This window comes from Trachinotus anak, unplaced genomic scaffold, assembly GCF_046630095.1.
Source record: "Trachinotus anak isolate AG129_WGS33_773 ecotype Australia unplaced genomic scaffold, CSIRO_AGI_Tana_v1 ptg000028l, whole genome shotgun sequence".
Taxonomy (NCBI): domain Eukaryota; kingdom Metazoa; phylum Chordata; class Actinopteri; order Carangiformes; family Carangidae; genus Trachinotus; species Trachinotus anak.
Genome location: NW_027273879.1, coordinates 11,441,279 through 11,465,068, shown reverse-complemented (window position 1 = coordinate 11,465,068; position 23,790 = coordinate 11,441,279). Strand labels below are relative to the sequence as shown.

Here is a 23,790-nt window from a genome sequence, read left to right as displayed (position 1 = left end):
CGTTTAGGAGGTTTAAGTAGATGAAATTTTCTATCATATTAAACAACACTGTAAATGCACAAAAAAAAATCACACATTTGCATATACATACATATGTATATTTTTGTTATTTTGCCCCCATAGTTTGCTAGTAGTGATGACCTGCAACAAGTTTTGGAAACAATAGCATTATTTGTTGCGAGTGAACAACCAGCTAATTGTTACAACTAACAAAACACCAACAAGCTGGAATTATTGTGTACAACATTATGCCGAGTACAGAAACATATGCTTTGAATTCTGCTGTATGTACCAGCAGACCTGTATGGATGTTTGACCAGACTGGTGTGTGTTGCTAAGATGCTGCAGACTGTCATGAGATAGTTAGGTTAGCAGATCAGAGCAGTGTGTGTGTATGTATGCATGTGTGTGTGTGTGTGTGTATACACTGTCTCCAGATGACTGCAGTCCAATAGAGTCATTGTGTCACTGTTTAGAGCAAGTCAAAAATTGGATGAACCAAAATTTCCTTCAGTTAAATCAAGAAAAAACTGAGGTCATTGTTTTTGGCAATAAAGAGAAGAGGGTTGCTGTCAGTAAACATCTTGAGTCACTGTCTATAGAAACTAAAGACCAAGTCCGAAACCTTGGCGTGCTGATAGACTCAGATCTGACCTTCAACAGCCATATCAAATCAGTCACCAAATCAGCCTTTTATCAACTTAAGAACATATCCAGAATTAAAGGTTTCATGTCCCAAACTGATCAGGAGAAGCTGATTCATGCTTTTATCTCCAGTAGACTTGATTACTGTAACGGTCTTCTGACTGGACTCCCCCAAAAAAGTATCAAACAGCTGCAGCTCATTCAGAACGCTGCAGCTCGAGTTTTAACCAGAACAAAGAGATCAGATCACATCACCCCAGTTCTTAAGACCTTACACTGGCTCCCAGTCAGCTACAGAATAGATTTTAAAGTTCTGCTACTGGTCTACAAATCACTGAATGGTTTAGGTCCAGAATACATGAATGACATGACTCAGGTCAGATAGTGGAGCACAGAGTTCAGACCAAACATGGTGAAGCAGCATTTAGTTGTTATGCTGCACACAACTGGAACAAACTACCAGCAGAACTGAGATCAGCCCCAACTGTAAGCACTTTTAAATCCAGGATAAAAACATTTCTCTTTTCATGTGCTTATAGCTGAGCTCTTTTTAAGAACTTAAAACTCTATTTTCTTCTATTTTACTTTTTTGCCCCTGCTTTTAACTCTGTTTTCTTTTGTTTTTATGCTGTTTTATGCTCTTCTTTTTTTTGTCTTTATGTAAAGCACATTGAGTTGCCTTGGTATGAAATTCGCTATATAAATAAAGATGCCTTGCCTTGCCTTGCCTAGATCAGTTGATCTTAACAGGAGGGCACTCACACACACACAGAGATACACACACACACAGGAAGACACACAATCAGCAGACTGAAGTAATGAAGCAGTGAAAATGTCTGGTTTCAAACATCTTAGCAGAATAGTGAGACTATTCAAGACTGTAGATTTCACACGGTTCATGCTCCGGCTTTCACACATTCCTGCCGCATTTGCAGCACCAAGTAATGCAACCAAGAAGAAGTCCTGCTGCCTGACCAGATGCTCTGCCATTAAAACAGTCTTTGTTTCATTTTTCTTTCATTTTTTGTTATATAACACATCTTCAAAACATTTCACTAAACCTGAAAGACTGTACAACCAGTATATTAAATCAAATACTGTGGTGTTTTAATCATCATCATAACACTGTGGGACCATATTGTGAGTTACTGGCAGATTGCAGCAATTTGTTGTATTATTGGTCACCCCAGTGGATGATGATGATATGACTGGTCATATTAAAAACTATTTTAGACTCATATATCATGATTTATTACTTTTGAAAGCCTCCTTCACTTTATCCACTTTACCTGAATGAGCTTTTTGCAGCACTCAGTGTGATTGTTTTTGGCAGCCAGGTGTAACGGATTAAAACCTGAACATAAAGCAAAAAAGATGTTAGTTAAGATCCACATTAGGCCACAGATTTTGTTAACAGACTGAATAAAATGAAAAAGAAAATGAAACCTTCTAAAATCATTTTAGAAGGTTAAATGGCATTTGACCTAAAATGTTATGAGACTTTTATCAAATCCTAAAACCAAATAACAATACCAATAACCACAGAAACACAAAAACATTTTAGTGTTTTATCCATCTAGACAGAAATGACCATATTTATACATCAAGCACCACTCTCTTTACTAAATAGAGTTACATACCTGCAGCATCAGTGACTGACAGGTCTGCTCCATGGGCAAGGATGACAGAAAGGCAGTCTGTCTGACCACGTGCAGCTGCTACATGAAGACTATATATAAAGCCAAAGCAATAAAAAAAATTTAAAAATTTAAAAATAAAAAAAAAAACAGATTAGAAATGCAGTATATTAATTGTCAGTGGTTATAAAATCACAACACAGATGCAGTGGTGACTTCCTGCTGCATTAGTTGGTATAAATAAAAAAATTCAACCTATAATGTCATCATAACTTTAAACATGAAATGAAGCTGCTTCCGTCCATCACAAATAGCACTGTTGATTATAATGAAGACTTATTTTTTCACTTGAGTGGCACCAATGTGATATAACGTTAATTAATTAGGTGCTGCTGCTGGCATCATATTTAGCATACAGACATGAGTGTGCTATCAATCATCTCATCCGACCTTCGACGAGACAGTGAGTAAGCGCATTTCCCAAACTATTTCTTTAGGAAAGTGATAACATGTGGGTATTGTTGAGCAGCTCCCCTGACCAAATAAGAACAGTACCCTGACAACTTTATAGTGTACCTAAAGTTTCAGAATTTGAACGTGTCTGGTGATCACTGTTATTTTGAGAGCCATGAGTATAAGAGGTAAAGCACTGCTTCGTGTGCAAAAAACACCCTCTGAATTGCGCGTGTCTCTTTGTGTGTATGTGTGCAGTGGGGAATCAATACAACCCTTTTTCCAGCTCAGCAAGCAGAATGAAAAAAAACACTACACATGCCCAGCTCTCCCTTGGTGTGTGTGTAGGACACACACACACACACACACACACACACACACACACACACACACTCTTACACACGCACACAACTATGCCCACATGCCTTTCAATCAGGTTTTATCACCATAGAGATACTGTAGACTCCTCCTTTGTGAGTTCTGAAAAGATTGGAGCATTGCGATCCCAAACCACCACATTCATCATGATTTACAAAGGCTTTGAGTATGCATCTGTATGTGTGGTTCTGCGTTCTAGTCGCTCACAGAGAGAAGGTCAAGGATGTGAGCTACTGGTGGAACAATAAAGACTGTGTGTTTGTTTCAGCATGTGAAAATCTGCACATTCGCTTCTCTTCGCATTCGTTCCTGTGTTTTGATGTTCCTAGCTCTGCATGAGCTGCTCAACACATTGAGGTCAGCCGGTGTTATGTTTCAGTAAAAGAGAGAGGTCAAATATTAACACTGAGCCTCTGTGTTATCAACTATCTCAACCGGTGAGGCAACAAGCTGCACTGCCTCTGCAGTGAAATGAACTGGCTCTCAAATACTGAATGCCAGGGAGGCTGGATGAATAGTTGCAAAATGTCAAACTTTCAGGAACTAAGAAGAACAGCTGTATTTTTAGATTGGCCATTCATTTTTAACATTATGCAGCAGAGTGCGAAAGTAGTTTCAGAAGCCCAACACTTAAGAATCTGGGTATATGCTGTAGATGTATATGCAGCACTTAAATTCAAAAGACAGCACAAAAATCTTCAAGACTGGATGATTTTTCCCTGATATGATGCTAATACGCACAGTTTTATTTTACTACATCCACACCATTTCTTGTCAAACCACTGTCACTAAACAGTGAGCAAAGCATCAGATAGTGCCTAAATAGCTGCACTTGTATCACTAAATCCAGCAGCAAACTAAAGATCTGTACCTTTTCATCTGCTCTGGTTTTGGTATGTATCCTTGTCAGTGTAGCAGACCTCAATCTAAGTTTCTTTCTTTTCAGATTAAAGATGCCTTCCCCATCTCATGCTAAATCAAAAGAAGCCAATGCAGTCTATTGTCTCTTGTCTCTGTCAATTAATAACGCTTCAGGAATATTTTTTTGCACTAGGCGTGCTATGATATTTATTGTCCCGAATGGGAAATTAGATCCACTGGAATTCATGCGCTGATTACAAAACTTCTATATATAGCACAAGCATGTGCAAAAAAGTAAACTTCCTTGATATCTAAATCTGTACCAAAGCCATTTTTCATTTATTGTATGTACATAATAATAAGAATGCTTACGCTGATTTGCCCTCGCTGTCCAGTTTTACAGCACTGACACCTTTCTTGGCCAGAAGTGATGCCACCTTCTCCACTTCGCCATGCTCCACCGCAGCAAGCAGGCGCTCATCATTTTTGTTCCACTCATTGACCTATAAGTGATGTTGAGGGAAAGAAGAAGATAAAGACAGAGAAAGAGGGAAAAGGAGAAAGGTGGAAAAAAGAAAACACAGGTGATGAGGTGAGACAAAAAAGTTCATATCAAATGTAATCGAGGATTGTTATTATTATTATTGTATTGCTATGTATTTTAAATCATATTTCACTTAACGAAACCATCACAATCATTATTAACAGAATAACTCCCCAGGCTGTAAACCAAGACATTTTTTTATTCTATCATTTGGATGTATGTATACATATTTACATTTAATAATAATGTATACATTCCTAACAACAAAGTGTTGTTGTCTGACATTAACAAACACATTAGCAAATCTTACTCTGCAGCCAAAACGGCTGAGGTGCCCCAAATCTGAGTAATGTTTCTCAGAGGGAGAGAATGTTTTCTTGGCTCTTCTATAGCCCACACAAACATTTGTGTCCATATGTGAGCAAGCACACACACACACACACACACACACACACACACAAATACACATAAGCTTCATCCAATGTGAACACATACACACCGATACACACAAACCAAATGGCCCCACATTTGTATCCCTGACAGGCTATCCAGATAGAAAGAAGTCAGCTATTGGAAAGCTTCAAGCATGATCTCATTCAGAGACTATCTTGCAGCACAGCAGTCTGATGGCACAAGATACAGCACAGAGCTTTAACAGCCGTCTACCACAGTATTTACCTCTGGCCGAAAAAATACAGCTCTAAAACTATTTAGAACTATTTCAGCTCTAAAATTATGAAAACACATCGACAATAACCATATAAAGAGGACAACGGCTCAGACTTCAAACTCAGGAATATTATATCAGGATCATTTGAAGGAGAACTTGTATCAGATACTAGAGCTGATAAAAAAATAAAAGATTTTCCAATCAATCAATCACAATTATTATTTGAATGATCCAAAATCAATTCTCAAATGCTGAAGATCAATCTTTGCATTGGCACCCTTTGTGAGTAAACATGTACTGTATCTGTGCTGGATGTTTTGTGTAGGTATTGGTTACTTGTTGTAAGTGGTTCAGTTACAGCTGAAAAATGTGTGAAATGGCTACTTTGTGGTAACTGAGTTATTATAACCTGCCCAAACGGTTATTTTAAGTTAAAAAATAACATAGATGATTCTATTAGTGACTCTATTAGTTGCTTTGATTCAGTCATGTAAACTCTGACGTATATAATTACCTATATGTGGACCTGCTGCAGTTTATAGGATTGTCATGTTTCAGGATGGTTAGCAGACTCTGTAAGTGGTGTATGTTTTTCATTATTCTTGCTAAACTGTTTTGCACATGTAGACTGAAAATAATAGAGATGTTTTAGTCCTTTTGGATTTGCCAAAGAAAATAAATCCTTGGTTCACAGTTTTACAACTGGAAAATGTGTACTTAGCACAATTTTATGTTCAAGGAAACAACAGCATTGTTCACTTGCTGAATGTAGGAAAAATTTAAGTCCCTAGGATAAATTCTGACAAAGTGTTTTACGCATCACTGATATTTTTGTGATGGAACCAACATGTCAAGAATTGGATAAAAAATAACTTGATTCTGGACTTTGTGTATTGAATTGGGAGGTACGTGCCAATATCCGGCCCTATCAAAGTCAGATTAGAAAATGTGTTTAGAGAAATTGTGGTTACAGGAGCTGTAGTAAATAAATTGTTTTTTTCTTAACCTAAGCAGAGTAAGGGGGAAAACTGAACCCATGGACCCCAAACTTGTTGGCAGCTCAAGTTCATTAGTCAGCTCTCCCTGCAACCACCTGTGCATATTAGGATGCAGTACAGTATTAGATTTGACCCGATAGCCTACTGACCTACACGTGATAAGGAGCTGAGTTCTCTGACTGTATAAATACTTGAAGTGGCAAACTGTACCCTATTTTGGGAAAGCAATAAGCCAACATAGCTATACAAGGTGTAAATAACCTCTGTGGCAAACACCCAAATGCAATCACTGCAATGCATTTTGCACAGCTGGTGGAAAAATGCTGGGCTATAAAAATCCCTTCTGTCACTGAGGATGACCACTGAGCTCTGCAGCCTAAGCCACAGAGTCATTAATGTGGACCAGTAGAGAACTGAAAAATGCTATGTTGTTGGTGTTTTGCAAATTAAACAAAGCTGAATCAAAGGTGAGTGAGGTGGAGAGTTGTTTTTCTTGCAAGGAGTTCTACAGAATTGATTCTTATCAAGGTGTAAACAAATGCCCACATACACGACATCCAAGACGCCCTGTGATCCAGGCTTCAAAGCCTTAAAGTAAGAGGTGAGATACTATCGAGCAGATGGTGTAAGATGAGAACATTCTCTGACAGATTAGAAATAACAGACTGGATATAAAGACACTCAGCTGAACACTGACAGAAGCATGGGAAAAAGATATATGAATCCACCAGGTGTCCCACCATGTCTATGGGCGTACCTCACAGAGGATCCAAAAAATATCCAAGATCAGTTCAGAGTTAATGAGATTTACTTTAGTCAACTATTTGTCAGTGATGTTGGAAAATCAGCCAACAATATGAGTTTATTTGAGTTGTAACAATCAGATTGCACAGTTCCATTATTGCTGGAAACACTGACAGATGTATTGTGCGCAACTTGCAGCACATCTCTGAATGTTGCATATGTGCTGACATTTGCTTGTGTATTATGCATTTGCAGTGGGTTCTTTTTGTTTAGTTTTGTTCTGATTTTGATCATAGGACTAAGTTTTACATTTTACAGAGGGGGAGGGGCACCTTGCCTCAGATGCTGACCACCTCTGATAACATGTTTATGTCATATGACCTAAAACTTAACCTCAAGGGAAAGAGGGGAGGGCTAGTTTACATTGCAACTGCCATCTTTTACCATGTGTGGATACTGTTTAGATAACTGAATTTACTATTAGACAATATGCACTGGGAGCTGGGTGGCTTACCACCTCTTTTAAACATTAAACCCTGTGGTATAGAGCAAAAAAATTCTCAAAGGTACTGTGGGGTTGGGGCGTGAGTGAAAGTGGAACAGAGAACAGAGAAGTCAGAGAGCGTGCATCTGCCTGTCACTTTGATTAGTGTGCAGTGAAACATGACACAGTAGGAGATAGCTGAAGCTATAGAGGACATATCCCATATGGTGTGGTGGATGGGAGTCCTTGTTTTCACAGAGGTGGGCTGGATTTGCCTCCCAATGTGATGGTATGAAAAGTCTCATGATTTTTATACAGACAGTCATGTGTTGTTCAGTCGAATACTAAAAATAGGTACGCTTGTGAGATGTTGGAGGAACTGAAAAGAAAAATCAAAATAGGAATATGTATATACTGTAACCACAGCCTCCGTTGCCCAAGTTTTACCAAAACCGTTAAAGAGAATCTTAAAGTAAATTCAAGAGTGGTTTGTTTCCTGTATTCTGTACATTTCATTGAATTAGATGTTGTGCTTGTTTAATAGTACTCAGTTCTTCTTATCTTGTTATGTAGACATCAGGAAGGGTGGAACTTACTACTGTAATTGAGTGCCTTTGTGATCCGGAAACAGCAGTAAAACAAACCTGCTCCTATACATGACAGACTGAATAACAGCAGGAGTCAGATCTTGCACATAGTGAAGTGAAACTTAATATGACTTCAATCGGTCTACTACAGTTAAATTTAAGCCTAACTTGTATAGCATGCACCTGAATAGTTCAGTGACTAATCAGATCTCAAAAAGAAAAAAAAAGAACAACAAACTACTTTGATCTCACATCTGATTCTTTACTGGGAATGGACACTCCTGTTGTTGTTTGGATGTATGAATTCTTACTCTGATAAATAGATCTCAATATTCTCATCTCTAGCATCTAACCCTGAAAGTAAACTTGACATTGCCTGTACTCGTGAAGCTGACTACCCACTTTATTTTTATTCAGTGCATTCTGGGATTAGCTCCAGCTTCCCTGGGGTTGCTCTGATCAAACCAGACTTTGCATCTTTTCGGGAAAATGTAATCCTGCCAATTTCACATTGAAAATCCAAAATAATTTATATTTCCTCTGTTACCTCTGTTGCAAGTACTGAATAAGCATTGCAAAGTTGTCCACACACTAGCATGCAGCAGGACAAGAGTAAGATGTTCTCCCCTGATACTGGCCATCTCGGTTACTGGTTTCCACTCAAGCAGCAAATATTAAACTCGAGATGATTTTGAGACTTGTTCTTTTGGAGGAGCATGTCACAAATGACACAGACTGATGTCAAAAAGCTGAAACACACTGGTGTAATTGCATTCAGACTAGCAACAGACAGTATATTTGGAAAATGTATCACTGAAAGAGGATAGAGGCTTTTAAATGCACCATGCAATGAAACTACTACCAAAGTTTATCTTTAAAATGTACCCACCTAAGATTTACAACCCAGAGGGGACAGAACAGAGTTGCCATAAAAAGTGGTCTACCACACAAACCTGGCTGACCCAACAGGGCAGTAAGACAAGTAACCTGGTAATTAGAAAGTTAGAGTGTGGTTTTAAAGTGAAGGGAGCCAAAAAAGGGTATGGGCCCATGCAGCATTTTAAAACTAAGGTTCATGGATCTGGGTAATGTAGATTTGAAAACACAACCAGCAACACCATACTGCCAGTTTTCATATTTGCTTCAGTAAAGATTTGTTCATGCTGTTGCTCACTGTCAGTTGCTTTTTATCAAGAAACTACAGAACATTGAGAGCAAAGAGAAGAGTAGGAAGGCCCACTACCCTGCATCTCCCTATAGCCTCCCTGTTAGCAAAACTTTCACTCTAAAAATACACAACTCTGCAAAAGCTTTTACCTCATCTGAACTTCCACCATGTCTACAGAGTAGAGTCAACACTCCCTTTCACTATCAAAAGGAAAGATGTACTGTCACTGTTTATTACCAGGTCAAAAGGGGTTTGTATGAAAGAGAAATCAGTCTTACAACATCTGGACATCTGTGTCTCAGAAGTGCACATTGTCCAGATTTCATGAGTAATGTCACTCGCCTCATATTGGACAGGACTTCCTCTTTGTACACTGAAGCATCACACTGGTCACCCTCGACCGCGACATTAATTCAAATCAGAAAAATATCTAATGGTTTAAAGAACAAGCAATAACAAAATGATTGGGATATATGAAAACATCCATATTGTGATTAGCATTTGGGCAGGTGAATGGTTTGGTTTGGTAGACACTTTACTGAAATGTCTCCAAATCCAAAAACTGACAAGTATTCATTTGCTGTGAATGCTCCTATAATGGTCTCATTAACAAGACCTGCATGTGGGAGAAAAACTGGAATGGACTATGAACCCCTACCAGCACTAATAGAAAAAATTACAGGGGAAACACTGATGTACTGTGTAGCATGATCCTGCCTAATGGCCTCTGTGATTTTAATAGGCTGAACAAAAAAATGACAGGCCGTCACCACAGAGCAGCATGACACCGATAGCATTAGACTACATTGTAATGGACAGGTTTAAGTGGAGCGGAATGCACTGCTCCAGTTTCGGCCGTGCACATAACTCATCATCGCAAGGAGGCTGATGAAATAATCATGTGCTTGGAGAGATGGTGCAAAATGAGCGAAGGCCTTGGCTCAAACAAAAAGTGTGTTGTAGAGTTTTCTACACTTAAAAAAGAGCCTAAAGCAGGAAAATGTTGCCTGTTCTGAAAATGACCATGTTCTAGCAGCACATCAATGAAAAAATATCTTCAGATCTTTTAAGTAAATAACAAATTGCTGTGTTTACTTCTATGCATAAGAATACTAGATAAAAAGAACTTAAAATAAAGTACATCAAAGATTTAACATTTTTTTGTGTCAGCAAATATTATTTTAAAAATGTTTCATGGTTTAAAAACAGTCCTGAGTCCATGCAGTGTAAAACAGATGCCTTTATGGTGGCTATGCTGGATGGATGTACCGACATGGAGACAACAAGCTGACAGGGACAAGAACCACTTCCATGCTGGAAAAAGAGTTATATTCTGTAGATGCCTTTGATTCATCTGTAATATCCTAATATCAGTGCCAAACACATCCCACAACATCAATCAGATCAGGGCAGCACTTCATCAGAACTACCCCAAAACCCCTCATTAGAGTTGAAACAATTTGTCGACAGATAATTAATCAGAGACTATTTTGATAATCTATTAATCATTTAAGTAATTTTTCAAGCAAAAAGACAAACATGACCTAGTTCCAGCTTCTGAGTTATGTGGGGGTTTGCTGCTTTTCTTTGTGTTATGTGATAGTTACTTGAATATCTTTGGGTTTTGGACTGTTGGGTCAGCAAAAGCAAGTGCTTTGAAAATGTCACTTGAGGTTAGGAAACTGCAACAGGCTTTTTATCCGACATTTTATCAGCCATACATAACAGAGCAAACAGCATGGAAAACATTGTACAAACCAGAACACTTTCAAAAACAGTTAAACCAGCACACAACACAAAAACTCTAAATGACTTCAGACAATATCTGCTTGCACTGAATATTGTAGGTTTGGCCCACATTGGTTCGCGCCAACTGTAGGTCATGAGACTATAATCCTGAGATTATAAACCAATAGAGACGACTGTGCATATATGTGTTAAAGCAGGAAGTTGAACAGAGCTCACTTTCTCTCGTTTTCTGTGCTGTTTCTTCGACTGTCCCCGTTCTCTCTGGCTCGATCTGCTTGCCTGCCTCTCCTTCAGGTCCTCCCTCTCTTTTATGTTTCTTGTGCTGTGATAAGTGTGTTTACAGTGGGATCAGGGTGTGGACAGTAGTGTTTGCTCCCTCTCTGTCTTTAGCCTGACACTCATTAAGACACACAAAGAGTTCACTGATAACACTAAGTGTTTCCTGTTTGTCCAAGCCTGAGGCTGGCTGCAAGGACAAGGACAAGAGAGCAAGGAGCAATAAGACATGCTGAGAGACAAAGAAATATTGGACTTGCACAAATAATAAGTTTTACTACTGATACCTTGTGCATTGTTTTAAAGTTATATTTTAGAGACTCATTACCTCCCTCATCTCCTCATGTGGCTCACAGGTGTTAATTTCTCTATTTGTAAAGTCTTGAAAACAAACTATGAAATCACAACTTCAAACATCAAGTCATTACTATAGTTTTAGACTAAATTGCAAAGAAAACAGATAAGTGTTCTAGTGTGTGTGACTGTTAATGTTATGGTTTTTGCATAAACATTTCTGCTCTGTTGAGTGTTTTTTTCAGTTTCTCTGAACTTTCTCAGTTCTCTGAAGGAAAAACAAACTAAGATCGGGCAACAGTATTCCTACATTACATTCTGTATGTTTGTAGAGTTCAGTGGCTAGGAGCAGACAGAGTTTAAGAGAAAAACATTTACTTTAGAAAACCTTTAGTATTTGCCTCCATAAAAAGACAAAATAACACTTTTGTTGATCTACAGAAAAAAGTGTTTGTTCTTCTTTGATTTTCTGGGTGTTCCTGTTTGCCTTAACTATGTTTACACCACTATAAATTACAATGCAAATGCTTTAGTTGTATATATAAATTATTAAAAGATTGTAAGACTATAAGTACATTTAACACTAAGTTAAGCTTAACCTGTTAAGCAAAGAGACCAGGAGGCCTTCACGTCTCCATTATTTGTCAAGATCTGTGAACTCTGTGAACTCAGTTGAAACTAAAAAAAAACAAAGCACATGTTGAGCAAATCCTTTCTCAGGAAGTCTACAGATCAGAAAATAGACAAATCATAACGCATATCCATGGCAAACTTCATGGAAATCCAAGAATTACTTTTCCAGATGACTTGTTATGGATTAAAGTCTTGTTTAAGGGGAATTTGACCTGACTGTGCACCAAAATCGCCGGTAATCATAATCTGGGAATGAAAAATATCCCTAACAAATTTCACGGTCGTCTTTTCAGTAATTGTCAGGAAATCTTGCTCTGGACTGAAGTGTTGGACAGACAGACCAACCAACAAGGCCCTGCTGTTAGCTGGGGAAGAAAAACAAAACGTTTTGCCATAAAGAGAGAACAAAAGGGAAATAGATGGGAAAAGACAGAGTAGACTGAGTGAGGACAGAGAGGGACTTACTAACCAAAAGGCTAAAACATGGAGAGGAAATAAAGCAGATTAATTCAGGTTATGTCAAGTAGAAATGGAAAAATAACAGCCAAGTAGCACAAGATTATTAATAAATTAAAATACAGAGAAACTCTTATAAAGACTTTTCTTCCTCGCAGGTTCTCAGACAGGGGAATTGACCGAACATTACATGAACACAAAATACCATTCACTGTTCCAGTTCACACACTAAACCAGATTTTCTGTGTAAACAAGAATTTTGTTGTCTTTGGGATTACATGCAGGGATGAGAGATAAAGTTAAATAAATACATAAAGAAAGGATGGTTAGATGGGAGGCACAGCACACAAACAACACAGATTTAACTCCAGAGGGGAATGACCTCCATACATGTTACAAGAATATTCTTTGTCTGAGAGAGTGGTTCAGAGACACAGGAGGGCAGTACAGACAGGAAGCAGAGGAGAGGATGGAAGGGTGAACAATGTACAGGACAAAAAGGAAAAGAAACAGCGAAGGAAAGACAAAGTTTGACACATCTACAATATCAATGCCCTTTGATCAGCAGTGGCTGTTAACTTCAATCCCCTTATCTGCAACAAAGCAGATGCTCAGATGTCTTCAAACAATACATCCTTTCTCTGGGGCCACAGCTGAAACTGCTTACTGCCCTCTGTAGCACAAACACACATCAACAGGCGCACACACATACACACACCACAATAGTTTACTAGACTCTGAAACTAAATCCCAGAATAAGAGAGTTGGTAGACAGAACTGTTAAACAAAGACCAGATGGTTGCTCTCATAATGAAAGACGCTGCTATGTATTTCACAATACAGCCCAATCTGGACCACACGTTATAACAAATGTAACAAATTTACATCATTTTTCTCATTTGGCAACTTTGTTTTAGATTAACTGCATTTTTTTAACACCCTCATTACTTCACTAAATGGGTTTTATTCTAAAACTAGTGATCATTGGTACATTCAGTATATTATCCATGCATGTACATAAGCCATTGGTGCAGTTAAAAGAGTACATTAATATATCACTGCACTCCTATAACACTGCCAGATACAACGGAAAGTTTGGGGAAAAGATATCAAAATCTATGAGCAGAACCAGAGGTAACATCTTTGTTCTTCTTCCTTGTAAAAACCAGGTGCCTACATGACCCACAATGCAACTCAGCCACCAAGTCTGATTGGAAATTTGGGCGTATTTACAATAGCAGTGGCTAATGTAGCCTCGAGCCTCTAGCCTCAAACTGACAAGAGGAGCAGGCTACAGCTCACTAAGATCATTTTCTAACTCTGCATATTTTCTTTTCATTTGCAAACTTGTAGCCTTCAGATGGAGGACATCACTTGAGGCAATGTATAAGACTTTGTGTCACTGCCTCTGGGGCAACAAAAGACTTCATACACAAAATTTTTCACATCTGCAGTAGCACTCCCCAAGACCTGTAAACAGACTTTGATGTGTAAAATTGGTGGAGTTACCCTTCACAGACACTAATGAGAACTAAGCTGAATGGCACCACTATTAACACCAAATGTCTGCCAAGGAAGCTTCTTTGTACCAACTTTGCCAACATCTGAGACTGCCAAGGAGAATATTTGTGCCCTAGATGCATTGATGAGAATTCATTTTCAAAGGCACCGAGTTGCAGTTGCCATGTAAATGTATCTGAGATCAGACACACATCTGATGATGTTGAAGTAGGGCATTTAAGACCTTATTTTCATGTCATTTTAGCCTTCATATCATATTGCAATTACTTTGGCAGATATTGCAATTGCAATATGAGTCACAATTTCACTTTGAATGGTCATTTTTGCATTTCATATTCACTGAAAAAAATATAAAAAATGATGATGATGTGATTTTTGGTGGGGCTTGTACCAAACAAGCATGTTCCTTTATGTCTCGAGAATATAATTTATAGGCCAATGTATCTCTGTAATACAACAAAATCATTTATGGTGTGTTGTGACATATTTCACCATTTTTTCTTTTGCAGATTTTGTGATTTGGATAATGGACTTGACCATAATGCAGTTTTGATATTTCGATTAATTGTTCAACCTTTAATCTTATTGTTTTAAAGGTCTCTCAGCCTCACCACTGTTAACAGACTTAGCAGTGAAGAGTACAAAAAAAACCCCCAAAATTGACCAAAAATTGAACGTCATCCATCAGCCTTCCTTACCCTCCCTTCACTTCACTTCAGTATCTGCCATTGAAAAACTCACATTATTTGACCTCTGCTCAAAGCATTTCCCTTTGACTCCACTAACTGTATCTTATTTTAGTCCTATTCTTGTGCTCCTCTGACAAACAACTTGTGTAGTTACAGGAATACTCTGAGGCCACCATGACTCTAGGAAGAGGAAGCCATTGTACTCATGTACTCATTCATAGATGCTGTGAATACGGTCATCAGCTAATTTTGTAGAAGTTCTGATTTGAGAAATTGTGAGTTCTGTACTGCCTCAAACTCTAGTAGAAATACACGTTATTATATTGTTCTTGTCATTGAAAAGTACTTAATTTCCATTTTAAAGATTAAATTAATGTAGAAGTCCAGTCTGGGACATTTACGGGTGCAAGAAGACCTCCAGTAAAAACCAGCCCTCATGCAACACTTCCTCCTGACACAAATAGCCTTTCCTGCCCTATAAATAAACACTGTTGGACTTGGAAAGCAACCAGCCTCATTACGCTCGAGGGCTGCTCATAAAGTCAGTGGAGTAAGGCAAAATATACTGTATCGCTCACTTCACTTGGGATAGGGCAGGCAGTTCAAACACACTTGCACACACACACACACAGATGCATGAAGACATCAGTCAGTTTACAAAGAGTCAAGATAGTGTAAAAACATAAGTTACACAGCCTCTCTGACCATTGTGTTGAGCTCCGAGGACAAAATTTTGTGCAACAAACCTGAAAAAGGAAACAGTGTTTGTCTGGCTAATCAACTTAAAGTTAAATCCATAAAACTGTCACTTCCATCACTTAAATCTTGAGACAGAACTAAAAACACACCTCACAAACGTTTGCAAGTGAAACAGTTCTCGGAAGTAAGCAGCAAATCAATGTGCAATGCCAAAAGTCTCTCATGAAGTTAAGTTCTCATAGTTTTTTCAGGTGAACTGAGTCTAACCCCTCCCCTATCCATCTCCTAGCATGAATATTGTTCCAGTTGTTCAGAGCAAGCCAAACTAAACAAACCCTCTGAGTCTAACTGGGGGCGGGAGCCTGACTGCCCTTCTTACTCAAATAGGGTTTCTCTCTGGCTCGCTTTCTCCCCCATCGTCCCCAATCTCTCCTCCTTTATCTTAGTCTTTTAATCATCTCGTCCTCTATCCAGTTCTTGTTCCTCATTACTTCTTCATCTGGGTCTCTTCTTCTCTCATCATTCTTTGCAACTCCTCCCCCTTTTCCTTAAGCTTTCAGCTGAACTCCCCTCATCCACCATATCAGCCTCTGTCTATCTTTCTGGTGCCGCCATCATTATCAGTGATTAGTTGCATCTTACACCATGACTTCATCTACATGTAGTTCTGAACCATGTCAACAGACATGTCAGTCGAGTGAGTCACAGGAATTTAAAATTCCCACTGATAAATACACCTCCACAAGCAAATTCTGATAAACACAAATACATAACTATACACACAAAGCAGCAGACAAGCACCTTGCATCATCACCAGTGCCCTCACACCCACAGCAGACAACAAACAAGCCCATGACAAACACACACCCACGCATAAATGAGCATGCAAACACATGCACAGGGACACAAGGATCACACCCGCCTCCCTTTACAATGCTCAGTGCTCTGTGTATTTGCTGACGAGCAGGTTTCCTGGCTGTATGTCTGTAGTTCATGTACACAGGCGATAAGGAATAAAGAGATCCCATGGGCGGTTCCTGCTTTAATTGGATCCATGTTTAAACAGGCCCTAAGCCATTTTCCTTTTGCTTTGACTTGGATTAATTTAAGCTATTTCAAGTCGGTATTTTTTAGCATTCTTAGAGAAAGCTATGTGGTGAAATCAAGGGTGAAACCAGGGTCATGAGCACAGTGATATTATCAAGAGCTAACTAACTCTTGTGAGTAATTTAGAAGCATAGGTGGACTGGACATCTGCACAAGCTACTGTAAGCAAGTTGACCAGTACAAACAAAGAAAATACTCTTCATCAGAGGACTATATTGCCATTCCACGTAAGAGACATTTAACTAAATGGCATTCACTTTCTGTTTAATTGATAGAGCTTATGTCAAGACTAACATTTCATACTCATGACGTGGACTCTAATACCCTTACAATGCCACATGAAGCAGCTGAGAAGCTTAGGATTTAAAAAGCATCAACCAGTGATCATGTAATGTCCCATCCTACTGAGATGCCTATAGTGAATGCACCTTATGAGACCATATCAGTCTGTAACACTTAAAATGTAATTTTTCAAATAAGAAGAAATCAGTAATAGATAGTTGGTGAACGGTGGAGTACTTTTCATTTCTGTACAAAGCTGCAACTGACTATTATTTAATTAAAGATTAATACACAAATTATTTTCTCATTAAAATGCTTGGTCTATAAAATGTCATAAAATTGTGAAAAATTCTTTTTTTTGTTCATTTCTTAAAGCCCAAGGTGACATCTTTAAACTTGTTTTGTCCAACCATCAACCCAAAACTAAAAAAAAAATCCTTTTAAAATGTTATAAAACTCTTCACATTTGAGAAACCAATGTTTATCATTTTTACTTTAAAAAATGACAATTTACCAATTGCCAAAATAGTTGCAGATGAATTTTCTGTTAAATAACTGATCAATTAATCAACTAGCCATTTCAGCTCTGTTTCTGTTAATGCCATTGGGTGATCAAGTCAGGGGAATCCTAAGCCACGGATTGACTTTTGTGTGATTGGTTGGTAGGTGGCTCATCCTCATGACAATCGTGATTGAATCAAACTTGTAAATCACCTTTATTTTTCCTTCTCTGCATTGCCTACATAGATGTTTTGCTATCAATGTTGACCCTGAACTGCCTTTTCTCTCAGCTGGAGCTAGATACAATCTGAATTTACTGTATGCAGTAAGTGTGAACAGAGTCATACTCATCCCTTGGATTCCTGAACTATCTCCTGCTAACAAGGGACAACAAATAGACAGACATGCACCCTTCCTCCACCTCCTCTCTACCAGATTAATGCCGGGCTGTCCCTGAGGTTTTACTGTCATTCCCAGTACTAATACCCTTTCACTACACCCAGCCAGAACAAACCATTCCATGCCAAACCAAGTCAATCTGGGCCAAATCAAACAGAGCCAAGTGGAGATACTTCAGGCTGTGCTTCAGTTAAAAAGAAACCAATAACTGAAGGACTGCTATATTATTAGGTTACTACATAATGATTTTTATGTTGTGGCTGCGCTATTTTTTAACTTTCATGGAAAAAGTAGGGTGTAACATTTTTCTTTAATGGTTACATAGTCCTTGTTGTACTAAGGAGCCAGGAGAATGGTTTAATGTCAACAAATCTGTGCACAAGGCATTTTTTAGAAATGTTTTCAGGTTATCAGCGTGTGATTTTCTTTGTAGTGCTGCTCTAGCAGACACATTTCATAACTCCTGATAAGCAGAGCCCCATTCCTATATTATTTACACAGCTAAATTCAGGTTTTGTAAGTGTCAAAAATACACTAAATGTACAGTTTAGTCTCCAGTGTCATGTAGCTTGGATGAACTGAAGCCATGAAACAGCTGTGTAGAGTGAGAGGAGACAGCATAATCCACACATCAATTAGACACAGAGAGTGGATGATAAAGGGAGTGGGTGTGTGTGTGTCTGCACATATGCTGGATACTGGTCTATGTACATGGATGCAAAATTCTGTGTGTGTGTGTGTGTGTGTGTGAAAGCCTTAAGTAATCCCGCTTAGTCTAGCAGCTGGGGGAGCAGGTTTAAGTAGTGCGACAGTATGAAGGGCTGGGTGAGGGTTTACTACTAGAACTACTGTCAACAATAGAACACACTGATAATAACAAAGCCTGGGTATGTGTAAGTATGTGTAAGTATGTGTGCGCATGTGTATGCACAACAGCACAGCCGCTAAGTAATGTGCTTGGGGGGATGGTAGTAAAGGGCTGAGAGTAAGATAATAGTCTAAGCAAATTAACTAATTTAGAGCAGCTCTGCTCAAACAGCAGGGACTCGGTCGTTAATGTGGTCTCAAAGGGTCGACGCACACTACAAGAGTTAATTAAGATTTCTCTAATTACACATGATTGGTCTAAGATTAAGTTTGCTTCGAGAAACCCTCAAGAAAAATGGCCATGTTTTTCTACATTACAGAATGGTGTTGGAACTGTTTTACAGTATGTAACATATTACAGTACACTATTGAGAGCTGGTTAGCGAAACAATATATCAATATTCAATAAATCAACCAAAATGTGTCCGTAACACTAACTATTGATAATCATCAAGTACTGAAGGCTGGAACTGAATGTTTGTTCAGATTTGAAGTTAAATGCATAGTCACAATGAAAGTTTTGTATTTTAAGGCAAAGCTCTTGCACAGATGCTTGTGTATACACAATATTTCATAATTGAGATCTTTAGCATCCTTCGTTGAATAAAAACAAGGATTTTTAGAAAAACATGTTTACTTCTCAAATGAGGGATCAGAAAAGTATAATTTTGATATCAGTACTGAAACTCAAATATGGAATTGTCAAACGATACCCAGCCATATAATACTGAATTAGGCTAAAATGGTGTTATTACAATTTAATCTAATAAAAATACTCACATTAATACAGATAATGCTTTGGGACCCATATTTGAATCAATCTTGTACAATCAAACTCAGACTTAAATTAATTAAAGTTTATTAGTATAATTTCAGGGCCAGAAATGGTTATCAAATCAATTGACAGACACAAAACAGTATCATTTACATTCTTACACTAACATATTTTACAAAGGCTTTGTGTCCTCAGCAGTTCCTTATGTGTCAAAACAGTGAAATTGGTAGAATTGAATTTAAATGAAATCAGTGAGGTCTAATTTGAACACAACAAAGAGATCCATTCTTATCAATATCATCAGTGCAGGTCACAGCAAACCCATTTCTGACAGCTGACTGTTGTGACATGACTGAAGCAAAATGCCTGTAAGTCTCTCTGTGGCTATTTGCCAAACCCATTCCCAGAAACCAGATTACACCGTCTGCTTGTCTTAAACACTGCTCACATACACACACACATCCACACACATCCACACACATCCACACACATCCACACACAGTCACACACAGTCACACACAAACTCATTATACTGACTGTTTGGCCAAAAAGACTTAGCTGAAATGATCCACAAATGAATCCCAAAATGTCAATGATGTATTCTAAAGACATATTCAGACAAGAACAGACAAACAGAAACAGCAGTGAAATGCAGACACAGTTTAGCAGATAGACTTGCAAATATTTCAGCACACACATACATGGTGGACACACAGTCTGAGTAGAATTCCTCTGATTCACTTTTCCCTTGCATAACTACACACCTGCTTTGAGACTTTGATAAAGCAACACGGATGTTTCTCCTTTTTAAGCACTGGAATGCTCATAATATTGGTGGAAAAATTTATTGTGGAAAAAGTCAGATTACAACACAGACATGATGATCCTAGTACCGAATAAATACTGTTATTATCACTGCTGTGTAATCTGTGAGAAAAATCACACATTCAGTTGTGTTCTCAGTTCATCTTTTGTGCAGCATCAACGCTGTTTAATATTGAGGTTGGAAATGCAGAAGCACCTTTAGTGTAGGCGGCATTTTCACACTACTTAGCCTCACAGTGCATTCACAGTGCAGCATTTGAGAAGGCCGATCTACTTAACCTGGTGACACATCCTGCGGAGTCTGCCTCGCTGTACAGTGTTCGATAGTTCGCATGGTATTTCTATGGCCCAACATATTTTCCAACAATCAAAAATGCTGCTAGGTCATAAAAATAATTTAAAGCATTCTCCAAACCAAATGTGAGAAGAAAGGTCTGTTTTTTCTCAAACTTAATTAAGTATATGACATCGAGTTGTTCCATGTTGCCTTGATTAAGGGTCGGAAGTGTTAGATCATTCAAGTACAGCTTTAAGTGCTAGCATTGAGTGATTTTAGTTTTATTTCAGTACATATTGATTGCAGCCTACTGCCCACATTATCCCTACAGTACAAGAATTACACAGTACAGTGGCAAATGTGCACGTGCTTGGTGTGCAGTTAATAATTTCTGTCTGTGCAAATGTGTGTGCATTCTCAGGCAACCATACTGATAATCATCCCACAACCTGACCTCTACATCTTTCCTATCAGAAATAATCACCTTCAGTTCTGATACCACCAGGTACAGCAGCATAATCAATAATTACATTTGGAATAACTTAACGTAGGATAGGGAAATAAACTCTAGCACTAATTCCTTAAGCTTCATAAAGTATTTTTCTAGACACTAACATCATGTCACATTTATAGTTCACACTTAAAATGTATCATCCTAGAGGACATTAGTTTGCAGCTAGGCATTCAACATCACAGAGCATTAAAAGCACACACACACACACAAACATAGGGTCAAAGAGGAAATAAAACAATAACTTATAAAATCATCATGAAAATCAATGTATGAATGATACAAAAATACCTAAAAAAACATAAGAAAAACTGTCATCACATCTGACTTTCAGAAATGAGGGTTATGATCCAGACAAAGTAAAGTGCATGGACTCATGTGTATCTCAGGTTAATGGTATAAAGGATAACCAGGTTTAGAGCGTATTCATTATCTCCTTCCCTCCCTGAGTTCAATATTCAAACCCCAAGATATCATTTATGGCTGCACCACTGCATGAAATAGAAGAAGTCTTGTGCATAAATTGTTATGCAATCTCTGCTGCTCAGCTTGAAGTATTTCTCATGTTTGGAAAATTTATTATGTGAAATAGAATTTAAAATTAAGCCCTGGTGGGTCTGCACAGCACTTTGATATAATGACCCCTGTGTGGGCCAGGTGGCTCTAAACAGGCAAATTAATTAGCGTAATTATGTGTTTGCATGGTGTGCAAAATGTCTGAATGATATAATTGAGATTCAAGGCTAAAGTGATGGGATTAGTTTTGCTAATAACAGACATTTAGATGTGTTGGTGAAAAAAAAAGCACAACTGTGCTTTTCCTGCTGTGTGTGAAAATATATTGTTGATGTAAGTGTATATATGTTGTGTACATTTATATCATAAATTTTAAAAAATATATACGGCCAAGGTTTTAATATTAGGCCTTAGCAATCAGATCTATATTTTGCCCATACATAGCCTGTTTGATTTTACAGTAAAAACACATCCCATTCTCTCCTTCAGTCCACTTCAGTTCACTGCACTGCAGGACAACCCTCAAAGTGAGGTGTTTAGTAAAGATTTGACACTAAAACACATGTTCCATTACACATTATCTGGAAATGTCTTGACTTTATAAAAAAGCTCTTTACGAGGGCATTAAGTTTCTGTTATTTTGTTAAAAAGTGAAGGGCTGGTTTTGGGGAGAACATTCCTGAGTAATCTGTCACTGACATACACAGCCTAAAATAGAACCAAAGAGATATTTTCTTTCTATTACGGTTGTTCAAGGTTTCTATAAAAAGCAATGGAATGACTATTGGCTCAAAGGACAAACATCCTGGCTTGTGAACCTTTTTTTGCATATCTTAATCATGACCATTAATTATAATTACTATGTGTGCAATATAATAGTGGTACTGTTTTACCCATGTTTCCTCTGCATAGAAAATGAATGTGCTCTTGAAAAAAGGTATAATAGCTCGGTATTTCACAACACTGCTCAAGAGAAAATGATTTTATCTTTAAACTGGTCAGACACAGTTTTCCAGAAAGCAGCAGGACAGAAATACACTGTTTTCTGATTATAGTACATAATCAATATATCTAGCATGACATACATACACAGAGGGTGTAATATTGACTTTGATGATGGACATAGCTTGGCATGGAACATGAAATACATGTACAGTACAACAAGGCAGTATCATTTCCTTTTCCAAACAGAACCATGTCAATGTACACACATAAAACGGGGATTTATTACTATTAAAGGACAAAAAGAAAAATTATGAGACATCCTAATGATCAAACTGTGACAATGTATGTGGGTGTGAGGTCTGCAAAGGCATGCATGACTGAAAATGGCCTCAGTCGTGTTTCTAAGCAACATTCACATCCACTGATCTTCTCTTCCTTCTCTCAAACCGCCTACAACTGGCTATTTTAGCGAGGACAAGCGTTTCCCTCTGAAAGCATCAATCTCAAACTATTTACAACTCTTACTGTAACAATACAGTTTTTGACTGGAAAGCACATAGTAAAGGTGAGACTGCCATCGTCCATTAAACTTACTGAGGAGGAACTTTTGTGACCTTGCAGCCCAATCCTGGACTCAATATTTTCAAGAACAATGGACACTATTGTACTCCCCCACATAGCTGACTGAATTTGCAATCATTTACTAATATTAGGAGGTTGGCCATGCAAAATTGCAGGCTGTCAAATTAGACATCAGGAAAAAATGCTGTTTTTCAGGTTTTCTATTGATATACATATTTCTATGGTTCATTATTCCTTATAAACAGTTTAAACAGTACATTTGAACGTTCTTCAAGTCTTTCATTTGCTCTACACTAACAGAAGCCCTGCTCTCTGCAAAATAATCCATACTCTAGTTATGCCCTGCAGTATGTTGTGACTATAATTGAGTAAAAGCAGGGATGTACTCCACCTAATTCTTCCTGTGTGGGACAGTCTCTCTCAACAGCATGCCATTTAACCAGAGCTCACCATCCTGCCCCACCACACTCTCTTAATCTCATGGAAACTGTCTACTCTACTGTCTCTCTGTCTAGTGTCTCATTTCTTCACTCCATATCACAACTTCTCTACTTGTGAAACTCCCTCTATCCCCTAAAACCTATCCCATTCATCCAGCAGCCCTCCAGACTTTTCCTGTCTGGCATTCGACTCTGTGTCATTACAGTCACCGTGACAACAGATGAGTCAGATGCTGTGGAGACGCCTCACTTCCTGTGAGTGTGTGAGTATCTTAGA

At 38.2% G+C, this 23,790-nt stretch overlaps 1 protein-coding gene across 3 annotated transcripts in view; it reads right to left on the bottom strand.

The window, feature by feature from the left end:
• The window catches only part of rai14 (retinoic acid induced 14), a 41,390-nt gene that overhangs the window by 14,168 nt on the left and 3,432 nt on the right, over nucleotides 1-23,790 (bottom strand). For all 3 annotated transcript variants that reach the window (XM_071465433.1, XM_071465434.1, XM_071465432.1), the window contains exons 3-5: nucleotides 4,347-4,477; nucleotides 2,286-2,374; nucleotides 1,935-1,999 (exon numbers count right to left, since the gene is read on the bottom strand). In XM_071465433.1, coding sequence (XP_071321534.1) covers nucleotides 1,935-1,999; nucleotides 2,286-2,374; nucleotides 4,347-4,477 — 285 coding nt within the window. The remainder of the gene's footprint in view (nucleotides 1-1,934; nucleotides 2,000-2,285; nucleotides 2,375-4,346; nucleotides 4,478-23,790) is intronic.